This window comes from Oryza glaberrima, chromosome 5 (genome assembly GCF_000147395.1).
Source record: "Oryza glaberrima chromosome 5, OglaRS2, whole genome shotgun sequence".
In the NCBI taxonomy this organism is placed as follows: Eukaryota; Viridiplantae; Streptophyta; class Magnoliopsida; order Poales; family Poaceae; genus Oryza; species Oryza glaberrima.
The window spans coordinates 24,232,663-24,257,985 of record NC_068330.1 but is presented as its reverse complement, the minus strand read 5'-3'; the positions used below and the strand labels follow the sequence as shown (position 1 = coordinate 24,257,985).

General features: G+C 40.3%; 3 protein-coding genes across 3 annotated transcripts; all 3 read right to left on the bottom strand.

Moving 5' to 3' along the window:
- Window positions 1-57: 57 nt before the first annotated feature.
- Window positions 58-1,958, bottom strand: LOC127774810 (60S ribosomal protein L35a-2). The gene is made up of 4 exons (XM_052301102.1): window positions 1,791-1,958; window positions 1,445-1,673; window positions 1,282-1,324; window positions 58-273 (listed from the first exon to the last, which is right to left on the bottom strand). Exons 1-3 carry the CDS (start codon window positions 1,853-1,855, stop codon window positions 1,283-1,285), a joined length of 336 nt encoding a protein of 111 aa, XP_052157062.1. The 5' UTR covers window positions 1,856-1,958; the 3' UTR covers window positions 58-273; window position 1,282.
- Window positions 1,959-3,651: 1,693 nt separating this feature from the next.
- LOC127774482 (uncharacterized) lies at window positions 3,652-4,607 on the bottom strand. Its single transcript, XM_052300741.1, has one exon. It carries the CDS (start codon window positions 4,443-4,445, stop codon window positions 4,008-4,010), a length of 438 nt encoding a protein of 145 aa, XP_052156701.1. The 5' UTR covers window positions 4,446-4,607; the 3' UTR covers window positions 3,652-4,007.
- A 1,551-nt stretch (window positions 4,608-6,158) lies between these two features.
- On the bottom strand, window positions 6,159-20,542 carry LOC127773744 (glutamate synthase 2 [NADH], chloroplastic). Its single transcript, XM_052299911.1, has 23 exons — window positions 20,378-20,542; window positions 19,623-20,054; window positions 19,389-19,508; window positions 19,172-19,285; window positions 18,906-19,058; window positions 18,711-18,811; window positions 18,313-18,409; window positions 17,703-17,812; window positions 17,476-17,579; window positions 17,043-17,222; window positions 16,610-16,953; window positions 16,446-16,510; window positions 15,901-16,370; window positions 14,514-15,380; window positions 13,131-13,285; window positions 12,845-13,006; window positions 11,071-12,636; window positions 10,697-10,915; window positions 8,104-8,378; window positions 7,706-8,011; window positions 7,290-7,557; window positions 6,886-7,140; window positions 6,159-6,765 (listed from the first exon to the last, which is right to left on the bottom strand). The coding sequence occupies exons 2-23, from the start codon at window positions 19,995-19,997 to the stop codon at window positions 6,499-6,501; spliced, it is 6,573 nt and encodes a 2,190-aa protein (XP_052155871.1). The 5' UTR covers window positions 19,998-20,054; window positions 20,378-20,542; the 3' UTR covers window positions 6,159-6,498.
- Between the last annotated feature and the right edge of the window lie 4,781 nt (window positions 20,543-25,323).

Sequence of the window (25,323 nt, the reverse complement as noted above, 5' to 3'; positions counted from 1 at the left end):
TTCATGGAAAGCTATAGAAGGTTGCATTTGACAGTCACCATGACAATCAGACAGAAATTACAGATAAAGAGTTAACACCGCATGGAAATATCATTTCAACGCAAATGAGTGATTGGCATGCGTTGTACAAGATGCAACCAGATAGTCTGTGCAGTAAAACAAAAGCTAAACTCCTCAAAATCGCTTAAATTTCTCTGGCCGGTAAACCAAGTGACTAGCTGATATAAAACCTCCACGATGCCAACTACCAGTTTTGCAGAATAGGCAAGAAACCTGTTTCAGTTAAAAGTGAAATTATTGTTAGTTTTCAAACTTTTGACTTGTTATGCAAAAGGGAGATAAGCACAAAAAAAAAACACAATGATAGCAAAATATATTATACCAAACGGACTGCATTATGCTCTGAAGACATTATCAACTATCATACCACAATACCGAGAGATGGTTGTGTTCCAAGTTGTGTTCCACTAGTCAACCAGGACACCACTGGATCAGATAATGCAGATAGCCGCCAATAAATAGTCATTAACGTTTTCAACTTCCAATGCTAAGACTCACCAATTTCTACATTTATGCATAATAAGGGATTTGATCCATCATCAGGTAAAAAATCCAGAGCAAACCGATCTCAGGGATCTCAGGCAATTCCTCCTGCCACCCCAATTCCTTTTTAGTCAGGATGGGGCTATCATCCTAAACTTGATTGGGACCCCTAAACAAGGACAAAGTATGAAGGACACCTAGATCAATTAAACGGCAAAGCATATAGTGTAACACATTAGTTTACAACCCTCGAGATCACTATGTCACTCGGGTTCGCATGAATACTAGTTAACAGTAGGAAACTGACATATTAGATTAACAGATATTGAGGTCATTGGAGGCAAGGCTGTGAGGAACAGGTTGATGAGAGACCCATCAACCAAAGCATAGCCTCGTACTATGAGACCGCTGAATTTTATCTAGGGCCCCAACTTCCGAGCACCCCGCAGAGAACCTGCAGGTATTTCGAAGCTAGCAAAAGAGCTTCCCCCATTGGCATGGAGCCCTTAGACACAAACATAATGATCACTCACACCAAAACCTAACAATGCACCATTCCATCTAATCAGGCAACAACTGTCACAAATACAGAATCCAGGGAACAATTGCACAAGATTCTGACCAACCCCACGAGCTCGATGATTCAATGAACAATAAACATAACCAGAAGCAATAGTCAATAATACATCACCACATTGTAAAAGCTTGAAACAATTGGAACTAAGTACAGCACTCTACCTTAGATGCTGCTAGGGTACATGAAGACGCGGACCTTCTTGCCCTGCACCACCAAAACAATCCAGCATAAAACATCAGAAATGGACAACGAAACTACATACGACTGGACCAAAACAGGAAGGGATCAATGGATAGCGCGGACGACGGAGAGAGCGAGATTTACCATGGAGGTGGGCGGGAGGTTGGACCGGAACTTGGCGCGGACGACGCCGGAGTTGCCGTGCGGGCGGGTGACCTTGCCCCAGATGCAGCGGATGGTGGAGTCGTTGCTCTTCGTCTTGGCCTTGTAGACGTAGGCGATGCGCTTCCCGGCGTACCACCCAACCTCCTCCTTGGTGTTCACCCCCTCGATCTGCAGCAGCGACGTGTTCTCGTACTGGTTCGACTTCGACCTACGCGTGAAAATCAACGCCAAACCAAGATCAACACCACTCCACCGCGGCGATGACGGAGAAGGCAGATACCCCGCCACGCGGGGGGGGGGGGGGGGGGTGAGAGCGAGCGGTCACCTCTTGTAGCCGAGGATGGTGCCGCGGACGTACAGCCTCACGCGCTGGCCTTGCCGTCCCTTCATCGTCGCCGGCGGCCGCCGAGGAGGGTGGAGATGGCGATGGCGGCGGCGGCGGGAAGCGAGGAGGAGGGGAAGTGACGGCGCAGGGGAATGAGATGAGATGAGCCCTAGGGCATGTGGGGTTTTAAAAGTTTCTTGTGGTAGATTGGACGGCCGAGATTGCGTCTAGATGGACGGCGGATGTGCATCGAGATCCCCGTCGGAGAAGGCCCAAGATGAAAGGCCCATCTAATATATGGGCCTACAAACAAAGTGGACCTATAGTCCTTTTTTTGCGAGGGAAAATGGGCCTGTTAACATAAAGCCTCATCTTTTTCTTATGTTAATCAGCCAAATTTTAAATTTAGAGTTAATTTTAGGGTTTTGTCACTAAAGTTTATTTTCCATCCTTTGCTTTTAAATCACTAAGAACACGTATATAAAAGTTTCACAAATTATTTTTCGTTTGCAAATATGTCGTTCATGATTGGGCTGAATAATCTCTTTATAACCATCTCAGTTTTTTTCGACGGCTTCAATTATGTGATATATAAAGTTTCATCTGCAGAATATTAAAAAAACATGACATAATTTTTCTGAAAACAAAAAAAATCAATATATGCTTTACACTATTGAATAATATTGAATTATTATGCATGAAAAAATAATTTTAAAGTAGTATTTGAAGACTGAGAGAGTATATACGTGATATTGTAGTATGGAATTACGCACTGCGTACGTGTTGACGCTTCTGTTCATTGTCTGGATGGTGGTGTGTTGATGTCGAGCTCGCATGTGTGTTGACGAGACTTTGCAAGTGTAGGTCTCGGCAGATTGAGATGTTTGGTTTTCTTATGCTTTGATGGCGTAGCTGTGACATAAATAATCAGACTCTGGGTGTAAAAAATAACAGATAAAAAAATAAAATGATGTGGACTAATACCTATAATACCTATTGCTGACTTGGACAAAGATTAGCTTCGATTCAGACTTTCAGAGGCAAATCATTTGCTCGCAAATTTCTCTACTTCTGTACGTATTTTTATTGCAGTCATGACAACGACCACAGGGGGATAAAAGAAAACAGATTAACGTTCTTGTTCAGACAAAGTTACTGTGTGAACAGAATAAAAATATACACTAGTAAATTATCACTCGATTAAGTTTCTCATACAGCTAGTGTCAGTGTTACGACCAGACTAACTACTGTGAATTTTTTTTTTCAACGCTTACGTGTGTGCAGATAACAATACCTAATGGTAATCACAGGCTTCTCAGATAGAACAAAGATAGCTGATGCTTGAACTGGTCATGCTGACTAGCTACCTCGATCCTCTGAACTCTGAAGTCTGAAATGTCATGGATTCAGAAGATACTGCGCAGCTTGCCCATGATAGAGCTAGCTTTTGCTTGCTTTGAATTATGAAGAGGTCAATGTTGCCTAACCACAATATGCCAACATGAGTTTTAGAGTATTATCCGTTGGCATCAATAGCTTCACCCATCATGATTCATGGCAGTGTGACGAAGGTAATCAACACTGTTTTGCTGATGAGTGACAGCTAAGCTGTGTAACGTCTCACCTCGATCGACAACACTCCGTCTGAATATTCCGATCACAACAAATATGTCAATGTCGAGGACAAGTTTGGTAGAAGGAAGCTGGTAGGCAGCAACATCCAGATCAGCCGATCGAATTTCGATTTCAATTCAAAAGGTTGTTTTTAGAGAATTCACAAAGAGTTGATGTGCTACAACTGCAAGTCTGCAACATATGAATCAATCTCCTCTTGCTTGCTAAAATAGCGTGACAAGAAATAAAAACCTGTTCTTTATCAAGCAAGGATGCATCTTATAAAACAAGGGGATTATTTACACATGGATATGAACATATCATGCTCATCATAAGTTGCACAATTGACAACTCTCTGCATACACTGCTGCGCCATGGCGGAGCCGACAGAGTTCATCTTCTCAAGAAGCCAAGAGGAATCAAGAGAAGGAAAAAAAAACAAAGAGAGTAGAAATCACCAATTCAATTCACCATGTCACTAATTAAAAACTTGCTAGCTAATGTACTCGAGCTATATGTAATTTTATCAGGGCTCCAAAAATGTTACAGCTACTGTACTGTGCATGCAGAATTTTTTCGCAGTTGCAGTTCTTGCTTAATTTGCTAGTTCTCCGGTATGGCCACGAGCCGCGGCGCCCACGCGTCCCTGGCGCCGCCGCCGCCGTGGCCGTGGCCGTGGCCGCCGCGGAGGCCGGCGTTGAGCTCCACCATCTTGGCCTTCCTCTCGACGGCGCACCGCTCCTCCAGCCTCGCCATCAGCTCCGCCGCGTCCTTCCTCTTCATCACCACCTTCACCCGCATGCCGTCGCCGCCGTCGACGGCCGGCTCCACGTGGCACCCCGGCCACGCCATCCTCATCTCCTCCTCCTCCCCCGGCGTGTCTATCACCGGAACCACGTGCCTCGACGACGCCGCCGCCGCCGCCTTGCTGCTCCTGACAGCGGCGGTGGCCGGCGACTTCTTCCTCCTCTTCTTGACTCCCGAGGTGGCCACCGCCGTGGCCTCCTGGCACGGACATGGCAGCTGCAAGCTGTTGCCCATGCGACTACTACTAGATGCTTCTCTCTGTGTAGCTAAGCTTCGAGTGGAGAATCAATGGCGATGTGTGAGCTTTGAGTGGCACCTGGATGGAGAATTGGAGAAAGTGTGCGTTATATAGCGGTGAAGAGGAGAGCTTGACTTGTTCAGTAGGAGAAGCGAGCGTAAGTGATGGGGTATCAAATTATAGACTAAAATTAGGCAAATTTTTGCACTAAAAAAGAATTCTGATAGTAGCCTATTATGTACGTCATGCGTGTAACCTCGATCGATGGACTAGTCAGCCGGTCAGGTACGCTAATGACTGTTGACTAGCTTGTCAACGGTCTTTGGCTCGTATAAGTTGCAATAGTAAAAATATTTTTCCAAGCATACTGCAGCGAGTATGTACTTCCTTCGTCCCAAAATGTAAGAATTTTTAGTTATAAATCTGGACAACTGTGTATCCAGATTCATAACTAAAAATTGCTATATTTTAGGACGGAGGTAGTACGTATTATGAATGTATCCGCAAATACATTTTGTGCAATGACATTTAATTTTGAAACTAAATGTGAGTATGCTTGTGTTTAGTTCACGTTGAAAATGGAAGTTTGGTTGAAATTGGAACAATGTAACGGAAAAGTTGAAAGTTTATGTGTGTAGGAAAGTTTTGATGTAATTGAAAAGTTAGAAGTTTGAAGAAAAACTTTGGATCTAAACACGGCCTATGTACAAAGTGTATCCACAAATATGGTATGCAACAGTATAGCTTTGATTTTTAAAAGGACTGAGCAACCGGGGGAATCTTTTTGTCAAATAATTAAAAATAAAATATTATCATGTTGAGAACCAAAATAAAGGGATCATATAGTTAAACTAATACATCCTACTACAATACCAATACACTAGCAAGTGCATATCATTACTTTGAAATTAAACCCTCCTGTTGCTAGTGGCCTCGCGGGACCTTCCAACAAAAGGAGCTCCTGGCAACCAGTCTCCTAGCCAAGATTAAAGAGGAAGCCAAAACATGGGTTTTGGTGGGTGAGAAGAACCTTGGCAACTGGCTCATTATGTGGTTAGCTCGGTCCAAAGGCTCTGAGCTTGTAACTTCTTTCATTTTTTTTTGGGTTTTGTACAATTTACTCCATCTCTATTTAATGAAATTGGCGGCTTGCCAGTTTGTTAAAAAAAAATTAAGTCCTCGTTAAAAAAAGTTCTTATAGAGAAATTCTCAATAAAATTGTTTACATTTAACAGGTATATACATCTCATAATTGAAGCAGCACCATTTTACAAGGTCAATCTTGTTACCCGTTCTATATATTCTTTTGTGTTTCGTTGCTCAATCCAGAATAATTATTGGTCGTCATGCACGCAGTCACTAATGGACTGTACTTTTTTTTTTCATAACGGCATTGCCAATTTAGAACAAGGCATATCAAATATGAATTTCTTTTGCATCAGGTGTCGTCAGTAATATCTTCTAGTCAGACTAATAATGCGTGACTTCGCTCCAATTATAAAACAGTTAATAACAACCAAACATGTCACACGAGGTTTGAGTTTCTTTTCAATAAAGGAAGCGAATCAATGAAATGAAACAGAGCTTCTGCTTTTGTTTAAGAAAAAAAGTTTAACTGATTAATTATGGCTGCAGATCGATTCTTGAACTAGTCAATGACAACACTTCAAAAACTTTAAAAACATTTACAATTCATGCAGCAGCATTGTGGTAGGTTCATGGATGGAAGAGAAACACGAAGATCCATTGTGTACTTACACATAATAAATAGATGTTTTTAACAGAATCCCCTCACATTTATTTAACAAAAACCAGACATTGCTCTTATAATCACAGGATTTGCATCTCTTCACAAGAAGAAACAGGGAAAAAATATACGCGTCCGCAAAATTTCCCTTTTATCATACTTATATAAACAAAAGGGCCCCCTCTTTTCTTGTAAATTATTTACAGGCCCTTTATTTTACCTTTTTATAGCTAAAAAATGCATGGCCCTACTATCTTCGCATCATCAATGCTGTATCAAAATTGCAGAAATGTTCTCTCGGCCTATGCAACTACGGGTTGGACCAGACCTTCACTTGAGACAGCAATGTCTTCTGTGCCATTGGTTTCACCTTCATCATCCTTCGACAGGTAATTGTCTACGGCTGCTGCAGCTTGGCGCCCCTCTGTGATGGCCCAAACAACCAGTGATTGCCCACGTCTGCAGTCTCCAGCAGCAAATACACCTTCCACATTGGTCGCAAAGTTTCCAAATTGAGCTTTGAAGTTTGACCTCATGTCTTGTTCTAGACCCAGCTTGTTAGCAACAGTCTGTAGAAGGATATGCAGTTAGGCACTATGTGTTGGTTGGTCTCTAAACAGATAGCTATGTGCACAATTGTGTAATGCTATTCTTGTCATAACTCATAAGAGAAAGGGAGGAAAACTAACCGCTTCGGGACCCAGGAATCCCATAGCTAAGAGGACAAGATCGGCCTCAATAATTTCTTCTGATCCTTCAACTTCCTTGAATTGGAACCTTCCGTTCACCTTTTCCCATTCAACACGTATTACCTCAAGGGCCTTCACATTTCCATTCTCATCTCCGATAAATCGCTTCGTCAGGACTTTGTAACTTCTTGGATCTTTTCCAAACTTGCTAGTTGCTTCCTGGTGCCCATAATCAACACGGAAGATCCTGGGCCACTGAAGGCAATAGTAGAAACACAACAGAGTAATGTTAGTGGAATTTCAGGCAACCGTAGTGGCGCAATGCTTACATTCTAAACATACAAAGATTTTCACTAAAAAAAGAATATAAAGATGCTGTTGTTTTATATGATGAGGGAACTAACCTGGGGCCAGGGGTTGTCAGGTGCCCTCTTTCTTGGTGGCTCTGGCAAAAGTTCAAGATTTACAAGGTTGGTGCAACCATGCCTAATGGATGTCCCAATGCAATCTGTGCCTGTGTCTCCACCACCAATGACAACCACCTTTCTCCCTTGGGCTGATATGTAGTTACCATCCTCCAAGTTGCTGTCAAGTAAACTTTTGGTATTGGCATGAAGAAATTCCATAGCGAAATGGATGCCTGCCAACTCCCGTCCAGGAATAGGGAGATCTCTGCTCAAGGATAATGCTCTAAACATTAGCCAAGTTTCAAAGGCATGAATGATATAGACTGTGTTGCTTAGACTTTAAAAACTGGTGCCAAGAAAGATGTAAACTAGAGTTACAAACTCTTCTTTTTTTCGTTTTTGTATTAACTCACTTTGGCTTTGTAGCTCCACAGGCCAAAATAATGGCATCATTCTCAGAGCGGAGCTTTTCAACGGAGTATAAAGGGTCACTTCCAACATGGGCATTCACAATGAATTGAACCCCCTCCTTAGCCATCAACTCGACACGTCGCTGAACAATGCCCTCTTTGTCAGCCTTCATATTTGGAACCCCATACATCATCAGTCCTCCAATACGGTCAGCACGTTCAAAGACAGTCACGAAATGGCCCATTTTGTTCAGTTGGTCTGCAGCAGCTAGACCAGCTGGGCCACTGCCAACAATAGCAACTCTCTTTCTGCAAAAAAATGAAGTAGCTTTAGGTGCAGCTATTGTTACATGCTTCAACTCATATAAGAAAGCAAGTACAAAGTTGTGCCGAACACACACCCTGTTCTCCGAAGTGGAGGCCGTGGTACCATCCATCCCTCTTCAAATCCTTTGTCTATGATGGCGCACTCTATGCTTTTTATGGATACTGGATTGTCTATAATGCCAAGTACGCACGAACCCTCACAAGGAGCAGGACAAACTCGTCCAGTAAACTCAGGGAAATTGTTTGTCTCAAGTAGCCGATCCAAGGCTTCATGCCATCTATTCTGATGAACCAATTCATTGAATTCAGGAATCTTATTTCCAAGAGGACAACCAGCACCAGAACCCTCCTGCAAAAGTTTGATATAAGAAAAATACAGGAACCATACCAAGAAAATTTCACAAATCTTAACAAGTGAAAAGACAATCTGATGATGCAAAGAGAAAAAGCCACATCATGTAGTAAATAATGGCCATAGAATCGATAAAAGGACAAAAACTGAAGAATAAATCTCAGCTGTCCGATGGAAGAGTGGCAAGGAAGTTACTAGATATTCCAAGTCCACCTCTGAACCTGCCAATATGTCACAACCATGGCACCTTTTTATTTTTAAGCCTAAAAAATATTTTTTTCTTAGGCGTATAATTTTGGAGGTTTTGAGTTTTGAATATTGGTAAATTATTTTTATACCTTGTGTACAATTAAAACCTCGTATACGTGAAGAACCTTGAAAGTTTTGAGTTTTACTATTGAAACTAGCATGGTGTCCTGTGCAGATTGCGCGGCTAGCATCATTATATTTTCTCTCATATAATAGCATATATGTTTTCTCAATATATTATCCAAATATATTAAAATGACAACATAATTTTAGATTTTGCAATAACTTTACGAAACTACTAATGTGTAATATTCATATTGTATTTTATATACGTGTTAGTTATTAATTATTTTTAATATCAAATTTTAGTTATTTGTAAAATATATATATTCCTATATGGACTCTAGACTCACCTTTTAATATATTTTTTTAATTCCAAATTTTCTGTAAATTGTATTTCTATATAGACTCTAGGCTCTTCTTCCAATATTATTTATTTTTATTTCTGAATTTTTATTATTTCTAATTGTATTTCTATGTGGACTCTAAACTTATCTTTCAATATTCTTTAATTTTTAATTTCGAATTTCAGTTACTTCTAAATTGTATTCCTATATTGACTTTAAACTCTTCTTTCCATGTTTTTCTTAATCTCGAATTTTAGTTATTTGTAAATTGTATTTTTATACAGACTCTAAACTCTACTTTTAATTTTATTATGTTTATTCTGAATTTTAGTTAGTTTTAAATTCCTATATGGACTCTATACTCTACTTCTAATATTCCTTATTTTTTAATTCCGAATTTCTTTTTTTTTCTTAATTGTATTTCTATATGGACTATATACTCTACTTCTAATATTCATTATTTTTAATTCCGAATTTCTATTATTTTCTAATTGTATTTCTATATGGACTCTATACTCTACTTCTAATATTCCTTATTTTTAATTCCGAATATCAGTTATTTCCTAATTGTATTTCTATATGGACTCTAGTCTCCTCTTCTAATATTCCTTATTTTTTAATTCCGAATTTCAACTAATTTTAAATTATATTTCTATATGGACTCTAGTCTCCTTTTCTAATATTCCTTATTTTTTAATTCCGAATTTGAGTTATTTCCTAATTGTATTTCTATATGGACTCTATACTCTACTTCGAATATTCCTTCTTTTTAATTCCGAATTTCAGTTATTTCCTAATTGTATTTCTATATGGACTCTAGTCTCCTCTTCTAATATTCCTTATTTTTTAATTCCGAATTTCAGCTATTTCTAAATTGTATTTCTATATGGACTCTAGTCTCCTCTTCTAATATTCCTTATTTTTTAATTCCAAATTTCAGCTATTTCTAAATTGTATTTCTATATGGACTCTGTCTTTTCTTTTTCTCCGATTAATGTGAGAATTTCTAGGCCATGAGAGCGAACGTGGAGGCTTCTTTTTCTATTCCTTTAATAATATAATAGATTATATTCTTTACACACTTTTTTAAACATTGTATAAAGTACACTCGGATTGTCGGTTTTGTTTAGCACACAAATTAACCATCTCAGTTTTTTTTCAACGAACACACCTTCTAAAGTAAAGTAAAATATTATGAATTTAGTTTACCTAAAAATTAAATAAAATAGAAAAAAATACCAAATTTTATAGGGTAACTAACTAAGCATACCCTACCATTGCCAACTTACCAAAATATCATAACGCAGTAATGATAAAACAAGTCAGACCAAAAAAATTAACATTTACATAATATTTTTTAATAAGATGAATGATTAAATATTATGTTAAAAGTTAACAGTGTCATCTATTAAAAAGAGAAGTATATTTTGTTACTACAAATAATATGTAAAGATATTCAGTATAGAGGATGGTTAAATTCGTGCGAATGCACGACTATATGCACTAATATATATGGACAAGAAATCAAGAGCATCAAGGACATTCATATAAAACTTTTTTGCCGGGTGACATTCATATAAAACTACTGTACTGAAAAGCATCATTGTATTTTATGAAAAAAAACTGCCTAATACAAAAGGGAAAAAAACTGAGTATCACCTGATGACAGAAAGGAGTGCCACAATCCATGCACCGAGCAGATTGCGTCTTTAGCAGTGGCCCAGGAACCAATTCAATTGCAACTTCATTCCAATCTTTTACACGCTCATTTGGATCTCTGTAAGAAGTACCCTCTCGCTCATATTTTATGAAACCTCGGTACTTCACAGCATTTGAAACTTGTGATGGTCGGCTTGATGGCTCTTCGTTCATTACTTTCTGCATATCAAAAAGACTTTAAGTCAGACTAGAAAGCTTAGCTTACAGAATTACAATAATAACTATTTTAAGAAGGACATCATAAATTTCCAACAGTCAAGTTAAATATCACCGATATAGAGAATGAGAAATAATCCTGCTTAAACCTTATTTACCTCTGTCTTTACTGAAATGCCATTTGGAGCTTGAATTACTTCAACTGGCTTCTTATCCACCACTTCTCTTGCCTTTTGCTCTGCTTCTTTAGCAGCCTTCTCTTCTTTTAGTTTATCCAAAACCCGCTTGTAATCCCTTGGATATACTTTTATAAATTTTGGGAGGAGAGTATCAAAATTCAAGAGTATATCTCTGGCCAAATCACTTTGTGTATGAAGTCTGTGCTGTTGTATCATCATTCTCAATGTTGTGATGTCATCCTCTTCAACTACAGCATACAAGTCAACTAACTCATAGTTGCAACGGCTACTGAACTTCCCATCCACATCATAAACATAAGCAATACCTCCACTCATGCCAGCTGCAAAGTTCCTACCAGTTTTTCCAAGAATAACAGCTGTACCTCCTGTCATGTACTCACATCCATGATCGCCAATCCCTTCAACTACTGCTTGAGCTCCTGAATTGCGGACACAAAACCTTTCTGCCGCCATACCATTGAAATATGCCTCTCCCTTTGTAGCACCATATAAAGCCACATTACCAATCACAATATTGTCTTGTGGATTAAATCGACTATTTCTTGGTGGATACACAACAATCTTTCCACCAGATAGTCCCTTACCAACATAATCGTTGCTGTCTCCCTCAAGCTCAAGAGTGATCCCAGGACAGAGAAAAGCACCAAAACTTTGGCCAGCACTTCCATTCAGCTTAATATGGATGGTATCTGATGGCAATCCATGAATGTGATACCGTTTTGTGACTTCATGGCTGAGCATAGTACCAACAGCTCGGTTAATGTTCCGTACTGGTGTCTCAATGAAAACACGAACACCTTTTCGAAGGGCAGCTGTTGAGGAGGCTATGAGTTTGTTATCTAATGCCATGTCGAGGCCATGATCTTGCTTCTCAACACAATATTGAACAGCCCCAGGGCTAATTTCAGCAGCTGGTTTCAGCAGCCGTGAGAGATCAATGTTTTCAAGTTTCTCGTTGCCCTCCAGTACTTTGGGATCGATCTCAAGCATGTCCGATCGCCCAACCATTTCATTAACAGTGCGGAAGCCAAGCTGTGCCATGATTTCTCGTACCTCTTCAGCAAGCATGAAGAAGTAGTTTATGACATGTTCTGGCTTCCCAGCAAACTTTGCGCGGAGCACTGGATCTTGTGTAGCAATACCAGCAGGGCAAGTGTTGGTATGGCACTTCCTCATCATAATGCAGCCAAGTGTGATTAATGGCGCTGTGCTGAATCCAAATTCTTCTGCTCCAAGTAAACAAGCAACAGCAACATCTCTACCAGTTTTCATCTGTCCATCTGTCTGAAGAACAGCTCGGCCACGGAGACCATTGGCCACAAGAGTCTGGTGTGTTTCAGCTAATCCAAGCTCCCAAGGAAGTCCAGCATTTTTAATCCCTGTCCATCTGGAGGCTCCAGTGCCTCCATCATGTCCAGAGATCAGAACATGGTCTGCATGTCCTTTCACCACACCACTAGCGACAATTCCTACACCAGCTTCAGAGACTAGTTTGACGCTGATTCTGGCACCTGGGTTTGCATTCTACAGTAGAAAGAAGCGATATAGCATAAGCAAGCAAAACTGTAAAGTGCGACATGCATGATTTCAATTAAAAAGGTTCTCTAATATGAAACATTACAACAAAAAAATGCCAATTAATAAGGAAGTAAATGTGTAAGTGGCAAACTGGAGTCTTGCACTAAATAGTTATAAGCCACCATCATGAGACTTTTTACAAATGAGACTATACCTTAAGGTCATGGATAAGTTGTGCGAGATCCTCAATAGAATATATATCGTGGTGAGGAGGTGGGCTAATGAGCCCTACACCAGCTGTAGAATTTCTAGTGACTGCAATATCACCAATGACCTTGTGGCCTGGTAGCTCACCACCTTCACCAGGTTTAGCACCCTATACAGTTAGAGGAACAAGACATAAATTTCTACTGCCTGATGAAATAGCCAGACCAGTGGTCATGGACATATTGCAGGAAGTAACTCATTTAGTTTTACAAAAAACCAATCTGGTCAAATACCTGAGCCATTTTTATCTGCACCTCAACTGCATTAGTCAAATAATAGATGGAAACTCCAAATCTTCCGCTGGCAACTTGCTTGATTGCACTTATTCTTGGATTCTTTGATCCATCAGGAAGAGGCACCATACGGCAAGGTTGTTCCCCTCCCTCACCTTTTTAGATGTCCCAATTAACATATAAAATGGAGTCAGTTAGCAAATTCACTACAGTAGTAAGTTGATATTCTAAATAAATAGCTGTGCACAAATAAGTCATAAAAAGGTTTACATAAGATGCTCTGCAGATAGGAAGTGCAATATTAGAGAAAAATAAGAATGAACAAAAGTTGATAAATAACTTGCATCAGCCTAGCTGCTGTGCTCAAATAAGCAAACAACAGGCATCTTCCCATTTGTTTCTGTGTAGCATATGAAAATAGTTCAGAAGGAATTTAAAATAAAGGTTCATATCAAATTGCGACTAGCCCTGAAATCGGAGAACAAACAAAGACTATGATCTAAGCTACTGGATTGAATCCAAGTGATATATGCCTACTATCAATTAACAAAAAAGAAAGCCTTATACGCCTGTCAAAGGATCCCCTGATTTATTCACTTACGTTTTTCTTAGGGAATGCGCATAAGCTTTGTGCATCATTTGTATTAAGATTGAAAGGAACAAAGTTCTCACAACACCATCTACCCAAAGCAAATGGTTCGACTGGAAAGGTAAAAAAACCAATTGCCTGTTTACCTTTAGCTATAGTAGCGTATAAGCCCTGTTGGCCCAAAATATAACATTTCCTGATCTTGTTAACCTTTCTGGGAAAGCAAGGATGAAAGCCCAAGTAAGGTGCTATGCAAGAGTGGCCCATCCCCCACCACCAAATGGAGGCCCAGCCATTGGGCGAATTTTGGGTCATATGGTGTTACAACTCTACGCTTATGTGGTTACCCTCCCACTATGTAATGATACGCAGTTCAATCGACACCGTCGAAAATTGGTCTGGCAACTAATGGGGGGATATTATACTTCTATTTCCAATATCAAGGGTAATTTGGCTACTATAAAGCTTAACCTGTGCCATGGAAGAAGGTCAGTGTTTGAGTTGTTAACTGGCCTTTGCTCCCATTCTTAATAGTTATATAACCTTCACGTTCCAGGCACATATAATTAAGAACTTTAAGCATAATTCAAGTGATTTGGGAATAACAATGTTAAAAGGATCTAAAAGAGCCAACTAGTTTTTAGATGTTACTTTTTAGCTCAAAGTTTTTGCAAGTTATCATGGGAAATCAAGAAGCTTAGAACTATATCAAGCAAACATGCAACACAAAGCACACATGACATTTAAAGTAACTGACTCAGCAAAAGTTCAGGTCCGTATATGATGCGAGATACCTGTGTTAGATTTTCCTCCAAGTGTGTTCATAGCCTCAGCCAGGGAAGTATGAGCTTCCAAGGAAATGGATCCATAACTCATTGCTCCAGTACAGAACCGCTTCACTATCTCCTTTGCAGGTTCTACCTCGTCCAAGGAAATTTGGTTTGGAATTTCTCTAAATTTCAGCATGCCACGCAGAGTACATGCCTTATTCAGCTCGTAAATGCGCCTAGAATATTCTTTGTATGCTTCCCTGCTGTTAATCCGTGCTGCTTCTTGTAATTTTGCAATGGAAAAAGGATCATTAAGGTGTACTTCTCCATTTTTCCTCCAATGGTAATCCCCAGGGTTGGGAAGAGCATTTGCATCTGCACTTCCAGGAGGTAAAGTTCTTGATGGGAATGCAATCTCATGGAGACGAAGAGCATCTTGTGCAAGCATTTCAAAGGTTGCACCTTCAACTCTACTAGGAGTACCTTCAAAACACTTGCTGACCACTTCCGAAGCAAGACCAAGGGCCTCAAAAATCTGAGCACCTTTGTAAGATGCCAGAGTGGATATTCCCATCTTCGCAAGAACTTTCATCATTCCATAGTTTGAAGCATAAAAATATTTCTCGATAAGTTGTTCTTGTGTATAAGGTTTCCCATCATTAGGAGGAATCCTCCCATCAATTTGCAACCGCCATATTGCTTCTAAAGCTAAATAAGGGCATATAGCATCAGCACCAAATCCAATAAGGGTGGAAAAATGGTGCACTTCGCGAGGTTCAGCAGATTCAACTAACAATCCTATGCGTGTCCTCTCAAGATGTGAGACAAGGTGCTGATGGACAGCTCCAACTGCCAATAGGGAACTGACAGCTACACGCTCTGAAGAAAAACCTGTATGGAAACTTCTAGTTAAAGCAAATGTTTTAATCCAAATGCTACAGATGACGGATCAAGTTAATTTTGAGAATTAAACATTGAAATGCAGAGCACATATCATGGTGACAAGCTTGGGAAAGCTGAGCTTGGATGCAAACAAAAAAAAAAAAAGAATAGCAAGAGGAGCTTAGATGCAAAAAAAAAAAAAAAAAGAAGAAAAGCTGAGCTATGTTGACACATGATCCAAGAGGAGCAAGAAAAACTAAGTACGACCTAACCTAAGATGAAACTAAGATGTTGACTGTTAACATGTTGTTACGAAAATATACTTATTCATGATCTATATAGAAAAAAATCTTGATATCTTTCGTACCACAATAACACAATATTGAATTCAGCTCAAAAGTAAAGATTTTGGGGAGAATATTGATTTCATACTAACACTATTGCTCATGAATCTATATCTAGATGATGATAAATTCATGGATCATAAAATTCATGCTTAGTGAGTCTGGTGTAACTGAATCTTACTGACCTCTATCAGAGAGAACTAGAATAGTGTAGCCCTCATGAATAGCTTCACGTGCTTGAGCACAAATTTTATCTAAAGTCTGTTTTAAGCCCATCCTGCCATTCTTTTTAGGATAAGTTATGTCAAGCACCTTGCTGCGCCAACCCCGGTAGTTCATCTTTTTAATAGCCTCCATTTCATTTGTATTCAGTAAAGGACTCTTAAGCGTGAGGCGATGGCACTGCCGCTCTGTTGTTTCAGACAAGTCACCTTCAGGACCAATCATGCACTCCATAGATGTGACAATTTTCTCCCGGATCGGGTCAATCGGTGGGTTTGTAACTTGTGCAAACATCTGCTTGAAGTATTCAAAAGTCAGCTTCTCTCTGTTTGACATCACAGCTAGAGGAGTATCATTTCCCATTGATCCAAGAGCTTCTTGTCCATCTTTGGCCATCGGTAGCATCAACATTTCAAGGGCTTCTCTTGTATACCTGAATCCAACCAAATAGGTAATTTTTCAACAAGGAGGATGAGAAGAAACATACTAAGATTGGGCTGTTGCTTACCCAAAAGCCTTCAGCGGAGTCAGAATTCCGCAGATACCCATATCTGCTTTGTTCTCCTTTGTAATCTGCAGCAAAGTGTGAAAAATCCATAAAATACCTCACCATTACATGGTAAATTACTAACCAACAGGACACTCCAAAAGTTAGCAAGATAATTAACTTACTGGAAGTGCACCCGAAATGCTCGGTGCAATTCTCTCTGCTTCATTTACAGATTCTATGATATCTGTGAGTTGTATCCTTTGTCTTTTCAGCCACTCTCCATATGGACGAACTTTGGAGTACTCTTTCTTCAATTCATCATCATTCACAACACAATGGTTCTCAAAATCAACTAAAAGCATCATTCCAGGGTTTAGCCTACCCTTTCTTGAAACATCTTGAGGAGGAACATCGACCACACCAACTTCACTAGCCATAATTACACGGCCACTGTAGGTCACATAAAACCGGCCTGGCCTCAAACCATTACGATCAAGGGTCGCACCAAGGTAGCGGCCATCAGTAACTGTGCGTGAAGACCAGGTCAGAATTGATACTTATCTATCATAATGCATGCATCAATATTAAGAAGAGAGTTTAGTTTTATCTTGTTACATGAGATTAGAGCTGGTCCATCCCAAGGCTCCATAAGTGCTGAAAAGAACTCATACAAAGCTTTTCTCTCAGGGTCCATGTTAACATCGTTTTGCCACGCCTCAGGGATCATCATCATGACAGCCTCTGGCGCACTTCTTCCAGATTGTATGAGGAGCTCAAGAACATTGTCGATTGCACCTGAATTCACAAGATAATTCAATAAATAACTTTGCAAAGATGGCCATACTTCCATTTGACAGGTGAAAAGGGATATGGAATCCCAAATATACACATTTATTTCTCTTAATACAAAAATGTGCATCTCACGTATTCCCAATATATATATGTATACACACACACACACACACACACACATTGTTTCAGAGACAGAGCTAGCAGCAAACTACTGCTTTTATTTTATCATGTGTAAATTATGATAAAGGAATGGAACCTGAGTCCGAAGATGTAGCATCCACTATCGGCAGAAGTTTCAACATTTCATCCCTTGTTAGACCTAGTCCCTCGCACTTCAAGAGACCCTCACGTGCCTTCATCCTACCAAACATGGAAATAGGACAAAAGTGCAAGTAAGCATATAAATATAAGCTCCATGGTCCATAGGCATGTGAAGATTCTTGCTCACAAGAAAATGATGAGAGATGTGTTTAGTGAAATTACCAGTTCTTGTTCCCTCTAAGGGTATTGATCTCGCCATTATGCCCCAAAACACGCATTGGTTGCGCTCGATCCCAACTAGGGAAGGTGTTCGTGGAAAATCTTGAGTGGATCTGTTTGCATGCATAACTTTTAAACTATACCTTGTTCATCTTTTGCACAACTATATATAAATGATATGCAATATGGTTTCATATGAATACCCAGTAGGCCAGTACTATCTATCCTTGAATCCTGCTCCATATGCTATCATCCATGTAAAACAGTTTCAGAACCTAAGCTACCTCAAGCCAAATAAAGTTTGTTCAAACCACCTAATTAGGATACACATTCTGAAAAAGCAGTACCTAATAGCAGAACTACACAAGGATTCTGAAGTGTCTTTTTTGTTGGGCATCAGCTGACACAGTTTCAGTTTCTACAGCTTCAGCCAAAGGCATCATGAAACAGGAGGGAAATAGCATATTAATATTAATAAAAGAAAAGAGGATATTTGATGCCTGCTTAGAAGCATTATATATCCTCACAAAAATCTTGCTGCTAGTAATCCTATCTTCTGACTATGATCATGGATTTTGTTGTTCAGATAATATTGAAATGGTTATGCCCTTACCAGTGCCATGTAACTTGTGAAGCTTTCATCGCCTAAGTCTGCAAAGAAGTACCCCTTGAGTTGGCTTGGCTTAAGCTGACCCTTATAAACAATGGTCCTGTAAAAAACCGAATTTCAGGAAATAATTACTTGGCAGAAAATGGAATGCATGCACATGTGACCAAATCAAACTTCACTTCAGATGAGATCAAATCACAAAGGAAAAAAAAAACATCCAAAAGTTTTCTTCTATTCCTTGTTATCAAAATGAAGCATTTCTGAAACATGTTTTTTTTTATTCCATATCACAGCTTACTGTTGCTTAATACAGATAACTGAAATCCTTAGTGGCTAGCGCTTCAAATTACCCAAGGTTGGAAACTTAAACCACATTCTTTAATGGGATGGTAACACAGAACCTTGAAGATAGAGAGCACATGTAGAAATCTTTTGGTCCGCCATTCTTGACGCCTAGAACTTCTCGTATGGACATAACTGAGAACCTCCGTAGGACGTACATCTGGAGTTGCAGTCAACAAAAGAACAAGTCAAGGAAAAATTAACAGCTACGGATGAATTCCATAAAGTTCAAATGTGCTGGCTCATCAAATAACCTGCCGCTCAAAATCAGCCTTTGAACTTGCACTTTTGGTGACAAACACTTGCTCAATCACTGGTTCTGTATCTACCGCTGATTGACCCAAGCCCGAGTTGTCTGTGGGAACCCGGCGCCAGCCGAGGACGGTATGCCCCAGCAACTCTGCTTTCTGCATGAACCCAAACAAATCCAAAGATACAACACGAAATTGAGAATGGTATCATGATATCAGTTACAATAGGATTGAACTGAACTGTTCTAGTGTTCTGCTTGGTCACCAACCTCACGAAACAAAAGCTTGCTCTTTTCACGGCGTTTGTCATCTGTGGGCATGAAAAGCATCCCGACGGCGTACTCACCAGGCGGCGGAAGCTCAAAACCTGCGTCCTTCGTGACCTGTCAGAACACAAAAAAACAAAAACAGGCAGAAAAAAAAAATGATTCCCCCAGCGGTAGAAAATTCCCATATTTCTCGGCTTAAAACTTCAAGTAGGTTTGCCTCTCTGAAGAAGTTGTGCGGCAGAGCGACGAGGATGCCTGCGCCATCTCCGGTGTTCTTCTCGCAGCCGCAGGCGCCACGGTGAGCCATTCTCTCGAGCATCTCTATGGCGTCATCGACCTGCAAAACCGAGAACAATTTCAGAATCTCAGAAATTCACGCCGCGTTGGGGGTTTCGATTGTTTGCACGGGAACAATCAACTCCAGCGCCGTGCTTAGCCGCGGAAACCTCACCGTTTTGCGGCTGTACTCGCCGGAGAGCTCGGCGATGAAGCCGACGCCGCAGGAGTCGCGCTCCATGGAGGGGTCGTACAGCCCAATGCTGCTCTCGGGGATCTTCGACATCGACCTGGGAGGAGGACGCGCCGCCCCCGCCCCAGCCCCCGCCTCCGCCTGGCGCGACGCCGATGCCCGCGGCGCCACCCGGTCCTCGGCGGGGAGCGCGCCGCCGAGGAACCCGCCCTCCAGCGACATGGCGCCGTGGCGAGGCCGCGCCGCCGCCGCCGCGGTCGCCGATGCCGCGCGGCGCCGCTTCTCCCCGCGGACGCCACCCGCCGCCGCCGCCGGCGCGGCGCGCAGCTTCAGCGCAAGGCCCTGCGCCGCCGACATTGCCCGCGCGGGAACGAATGCCTCCGCTACTAGTAGAGTAGAACTGCTATTTTAAATCTGCACACAAAATTTGCAAATGCAACAGAAAACGTTAGAGATAATAACAAAGGTAGTGAATTAAATTATAAAAAAATATTAGAATTTTTTTAAAAATATAGAACTGCACATTAGCTTGCAGAAAGTTCAGAATTGTCTAGTTCTACCCATCTTAGATAAAACCAAGATAAGTACTACTCCGTATTACGGATAACTAAAAGTGACCAACAACTCCTCGGATAAACCGAGAAATCTACCGGGAAAAGAAGAACAGAAAAGGAGACGAACACACGTAGTAGAAGCAGATCACGCCGTAAAAACAAACAAAGCTGATATTCCTATACCTCACGATTCTGTGGAAGATTTGAACTGTCGTTTCCTCTTCACCTCGGATGGATGGAGATCGCCGGCGAACTGCGGCTCGCCGGCCGCTTTCTCCCCTCTCCGATCGCTCGGCTTCTTCGCCTCTCCACCTCGTGGTAGTGTAGTGTGTATCGCTTCTTCTCTCTCTGCTCTGAAGTTCTACAGAGCACGCCCTCATTTTTATAGGGTTATTTTGTGTGGGACCCGCAATAGCCGCTACCACCCCCTATCTTCCCGTAGATTTTCGTGTGGTATTTTCTTGGACTTCTTTTTTTTTCTCCCTCTGATTCTTCGTTGATTCTTGTTGTAGCCTTGTAGGTGGCATCAATGTTTTTTTTTCTAAAGCAACATGGCTGGGAGGGGGGACTCCAATGTTTTACAGCAAATACTTCCAGGGACATATCATAATTTGAAAAAATTTCTACAGTATGCTATAAATTATACTCCTCCATCCTAAATTTATTATAACTAAGAATTTTATCAAATGGCATGCATTTTGGTAGGAAATGTAACTGCAGTCTGCAGGTGGTGAAAAAAGTTTTTTTTTCTAATTATGGAATATAAAATCATCCCGGCCTTTACTTAACGAGTTATAGCTAATTATTACATCAAATTACTTGAAGCGAGTGTATCTCAAAGTAAACTTAAAAAACACTCCAATAATTAAAGCAAACACAAAGGAATGAACATCAACACAAGATAAAAAGCACATAATTATTGAACCATATTGCTATACCGTCATCCAAAGTTACAAAGAACTGCATGACAGTTATATGAAGATTACAATGTAGACTTCAAAAGCTCACAATCTTCCATCAACCCTCACAAGAGGAAAAAAAACTATGGGCAAAATGCGCGATAATTTACATCTTCAGAGGGTGTTGATCGCAAACCGCAAAGCCCGTAATCCGACGCTGCTAAAGCAGAATCTTTTAGCTCAGCTGCAGCGAGCCGAGAGCGACGTGCGGAAACGGGGAGCGGCTGGCGGGGGCCACGGCGACAGCGAGGCACAGCCGGCGATGCGGCGATGCCGATGAGGCGAGCGGGCGCGGGGAGCCAAAGCCGCGCGCTCAATTAGGCGGCGAAACCCAGTTGTTTTTCACCTTTTCTCATCATCATCATCTTATCGATCCACAAGTTTAACGGCGAACGATCCGGCTGTCGCGTTGGATTTGTTGGGTTCTTTGTTCATTAGCGCGTAGCGCCATTTGCACGTAGGACAACGTCGCTATCCGCTCGGCTCGAGCTGAGGCGCAAGCGGCGCCTGATCTGATCGATCTCGATCCGGCTGGTCAGGCGGTCACCGATTGATCGCTTGCACCAGCAAGCTGACACGTGCACTCGTGCAGGCGACAACAAAAACAGGAGGAGATTTTGGAGGAGAGTCGTACTTCTAAATACTTTTTAAGTATAAATTGTAGCGAGTTAGGGATTAAATACAAGATCTCGAAGTTAAAATTATGGGCCAATTTAAGTTGCTACCCTACCAAAATTTGCCTACCAAAATTTTGGTAGAGTAGCAAACCAAACATCTCTACTAAAACTCTACCAATGCCATAAATTTGGCTTTGCCTATGAACTTGTCTCTTATGGGCAAATTTTGGCTTCAATCCAAATAAACATTTTCAACTCTACCCTACCAAAATTTTGATAGTACCAAAACTTGCCCAAGATTTGGCACTACCAAAATTTTGGTTGGGCATCAATCTAAACATGCCCTATATACCCCTTGGTACTGTCCTATCAAGGATATCTCCTTGCAGATTACAACAACGGCTTGTGACAACGGAAAGACAATGATTCATGACAAATTTCTATGGACAAAACAACGCTTCTCTGCAAAATTGAATGCTAAACCAAAGCCTAAGATGAGAAGTTCAAGAATTTGCTTCTTTTTAAAAATAAAATAAAAGGGAAGATAGAGAGAGGTCTTCAATAATTTCTGGGCTCGAATCAATGTGATTAATCATGCTACCGAGCACAAAGAATTAGTATGTCAATTAATCAGTTGCACATAATTTAAGCCTTAACAATTGCAAGCTACACCTTGATTATTAGTTCGTCGGTAATGAAGTAATTAACTTTATTTACACATGATAGTTACCAAGACGTATCCACAACTGCTTAAGTAGTCAACCAATCGCATTACCGTGATCCACAAAATTGACCAAGCAAGGTTGGCTTAAATCCCCTTATTCTCGACCACTAGTAGCACCCAAAGAGTTGACGTGAACGAAAGGGATTTGAAGGGTTGCAGCTGCGATTAGTGAGAGGTGAAAGCGTTGAATTTGCCACTGTCACGATTAATATATTGCTCGTTGTCTGCACGTATCCACTGGTATATTCAGGTCAGCCTACCTAGCTACACAGGAATCCGCTGCCTCCAGAAGAGTATGTGTCAAGCACGGCAAGAATGGGACCAGGAATCTGATCTCTGCAAAAATTAAAAATCATAAACATGTTACTACTTTATATATGTGCACGATGCTACTCGTGAGATCATACTCTGAAACGCTACAGAACAAAGGATTTAGCCTGAGAAACCAAGTGCAGGGGTGCTCCTAGTTCTGAACATTTCAGAAACTAGATATAGATGTCATCAACCTACAAAGAAGAAAGTTAAATACTCCCTCCGTTTCAAAATATTTGACATAGTTGACTTTTTAAGTACATGTTTAACCATTTGTCTTATTCAAAAATTTTAAGTAATTATTAATTCTTTTCCTATCATTTGATTCATTGTTAAATATACTTTCATGTACACATATAGTTTTATATATTTCATAATTTTTTTTATAAGACGAACGGTTAAACATGTGCTAAAAAGTCAACGGTGTCAAATATTTTGAAACGGAGGGAGTAATTCAGATGACTCATGTACCATTCTATTTATATTTTTTCTCTCGTTTGTTTATATCACGATACAGATCATCGAACCCGACTAATGGCTCCAGAACCAATGGGTAGATTTGTCCACAGGAAAAATGACAATAAGTGTGGTAAGAACATAGAGGTTTTTCTATGCATATGCACATATATATAATCACATCCCAAACGGAAAATGTAGCTATCGTCATTGTCAACTTAGCAGATGTTTTTTAGATAATAGAAGTAAGAATGCAATTTCCTCTCTAGACGTATTCAACATTAAAATTTTCAACTCTAGATGCCAATGAGGCAATGACTTCTCTTGTATCTGATCACTGGAAATACCAATAAACACATGCATATGTCAAAATCCTTATGATGCTCGATCAGTTTGTCATTTTCAACCTATTCTTTGATTGAACAGTTGAGTTATAGCATTGCTGGTTCTGAAGTTCGAGTTCTGTTTTTGATTTACAATTATTTTCGCATGTTTAACTACGATTCAGAAAATTATCGGAGGATGTACGTACTGTGATCTTCGGGATCACCGGTCCAGATTATTTCTTTCAGTTTCCTAGTGTTACCCAACCTGAACATGAAAGCCAAAAGAGGACAATTAATTGGACAATCCGCCCGGTGCTGATCAGCATTCAGCAACGTCTTATCTATTGGGTACGTGGATTGGAAGGAAGTACAAATCGCCTGCTAAATGCCGCATCTCTCTTCATCAGCATGTCATAATCGCGCTATCTTCTCAGACGCGTCCTCTAATCACATAAGCCTCATAAATGGCAGTATTAACTGATTTATTTCCAGTTTTCCACCATTATCTAGTGGTCATGTCTATGCATGCATGACATTTTTTCGAGACACTGCAGTCAATAGATAGAGTATAATTCACAAGTAGATATATAGGAGTATATACATCCTCTTACAAGTCAAATAGTCAATCGATCATATACAGAGTATACATTTACTGCACATAGATATATAGGATCAATCCAAAAAAATTGTTTCAAATTACTTCTTGTTATAGTTTTACCTATATATCTTAAGTCAAATATTTATTTTGACTACCGGTTTCTAAAAAATTATATAATTTAACATCATAAGATTTAGGAGTATGCTTTTAGATTCACCTTGAAAAAAATTTCATAATATATACTTCACATGTTGTCAAACTATTTTTTTTTTAGATTTGTAGATGTTGGTAGTCAAAGATAGACATGTTTAACTTATGGAAAATCTAAAATGGGAAGTAATTTAAAACTGCTAAAATATACATGATCATAAATGAGAAAAACAAGGAAATAAAGACATTCGGGCATAAACACCACCATAGAAGTTTCAGAGTTTGAAAAATACCACTAGATATATACGTTAGACCGAACGAGTCTGAGACACATATATATAGTTGAGTCATTAATGTTGTTGCAAGAATTCAACAAGTGTCTCAATTTCTCTCATGTATTCAATCTGCCCTCTATGGGTGATATTTACATACTACCTCCGTCCCAAAATACTTGTCGTTATAGGTTGTTTAGCATATACTAATATTTTGAAGAAAAATACTATAATACCCCTTAATTAATAATGGATAGTTGGATGTGGAATGGTGGTTAGGGGTAGAATGGGGAGAAATTTGAATTGGAAGTGGTTGATGTGACATGTAGTACTTCAAAATGACAACTATTTTGGGACAATTTTTAAATGCTAGAAAGACAAGTATTATGGGACGGAGGAAGTATTTATTTACATGGATACATAAGAGGAAAAGGCCTCAGTGTCCCTATCCTTATGATATGCCTATGCGACTTACCGGTGGGCCCACCTTGGTCCTAGCGGTAATTTGACAGAGGACAGGAGTGCTGCCCCAGCATGGGGGCACCACTGTTGCCGAGCGACCTCGCTATTACTCGGGTAAAGGCATCCCTTGGGTAATAGCATGCTCCGCCTGGCAGCCATCAACAGTGTCAGAGTTAGTTGGGGCGCGTAGTGCGCATTTATTCACGTCCACTAGCGCCTAGTTCTTGGCTTGTCTTGTGAGAGCACATGAGAC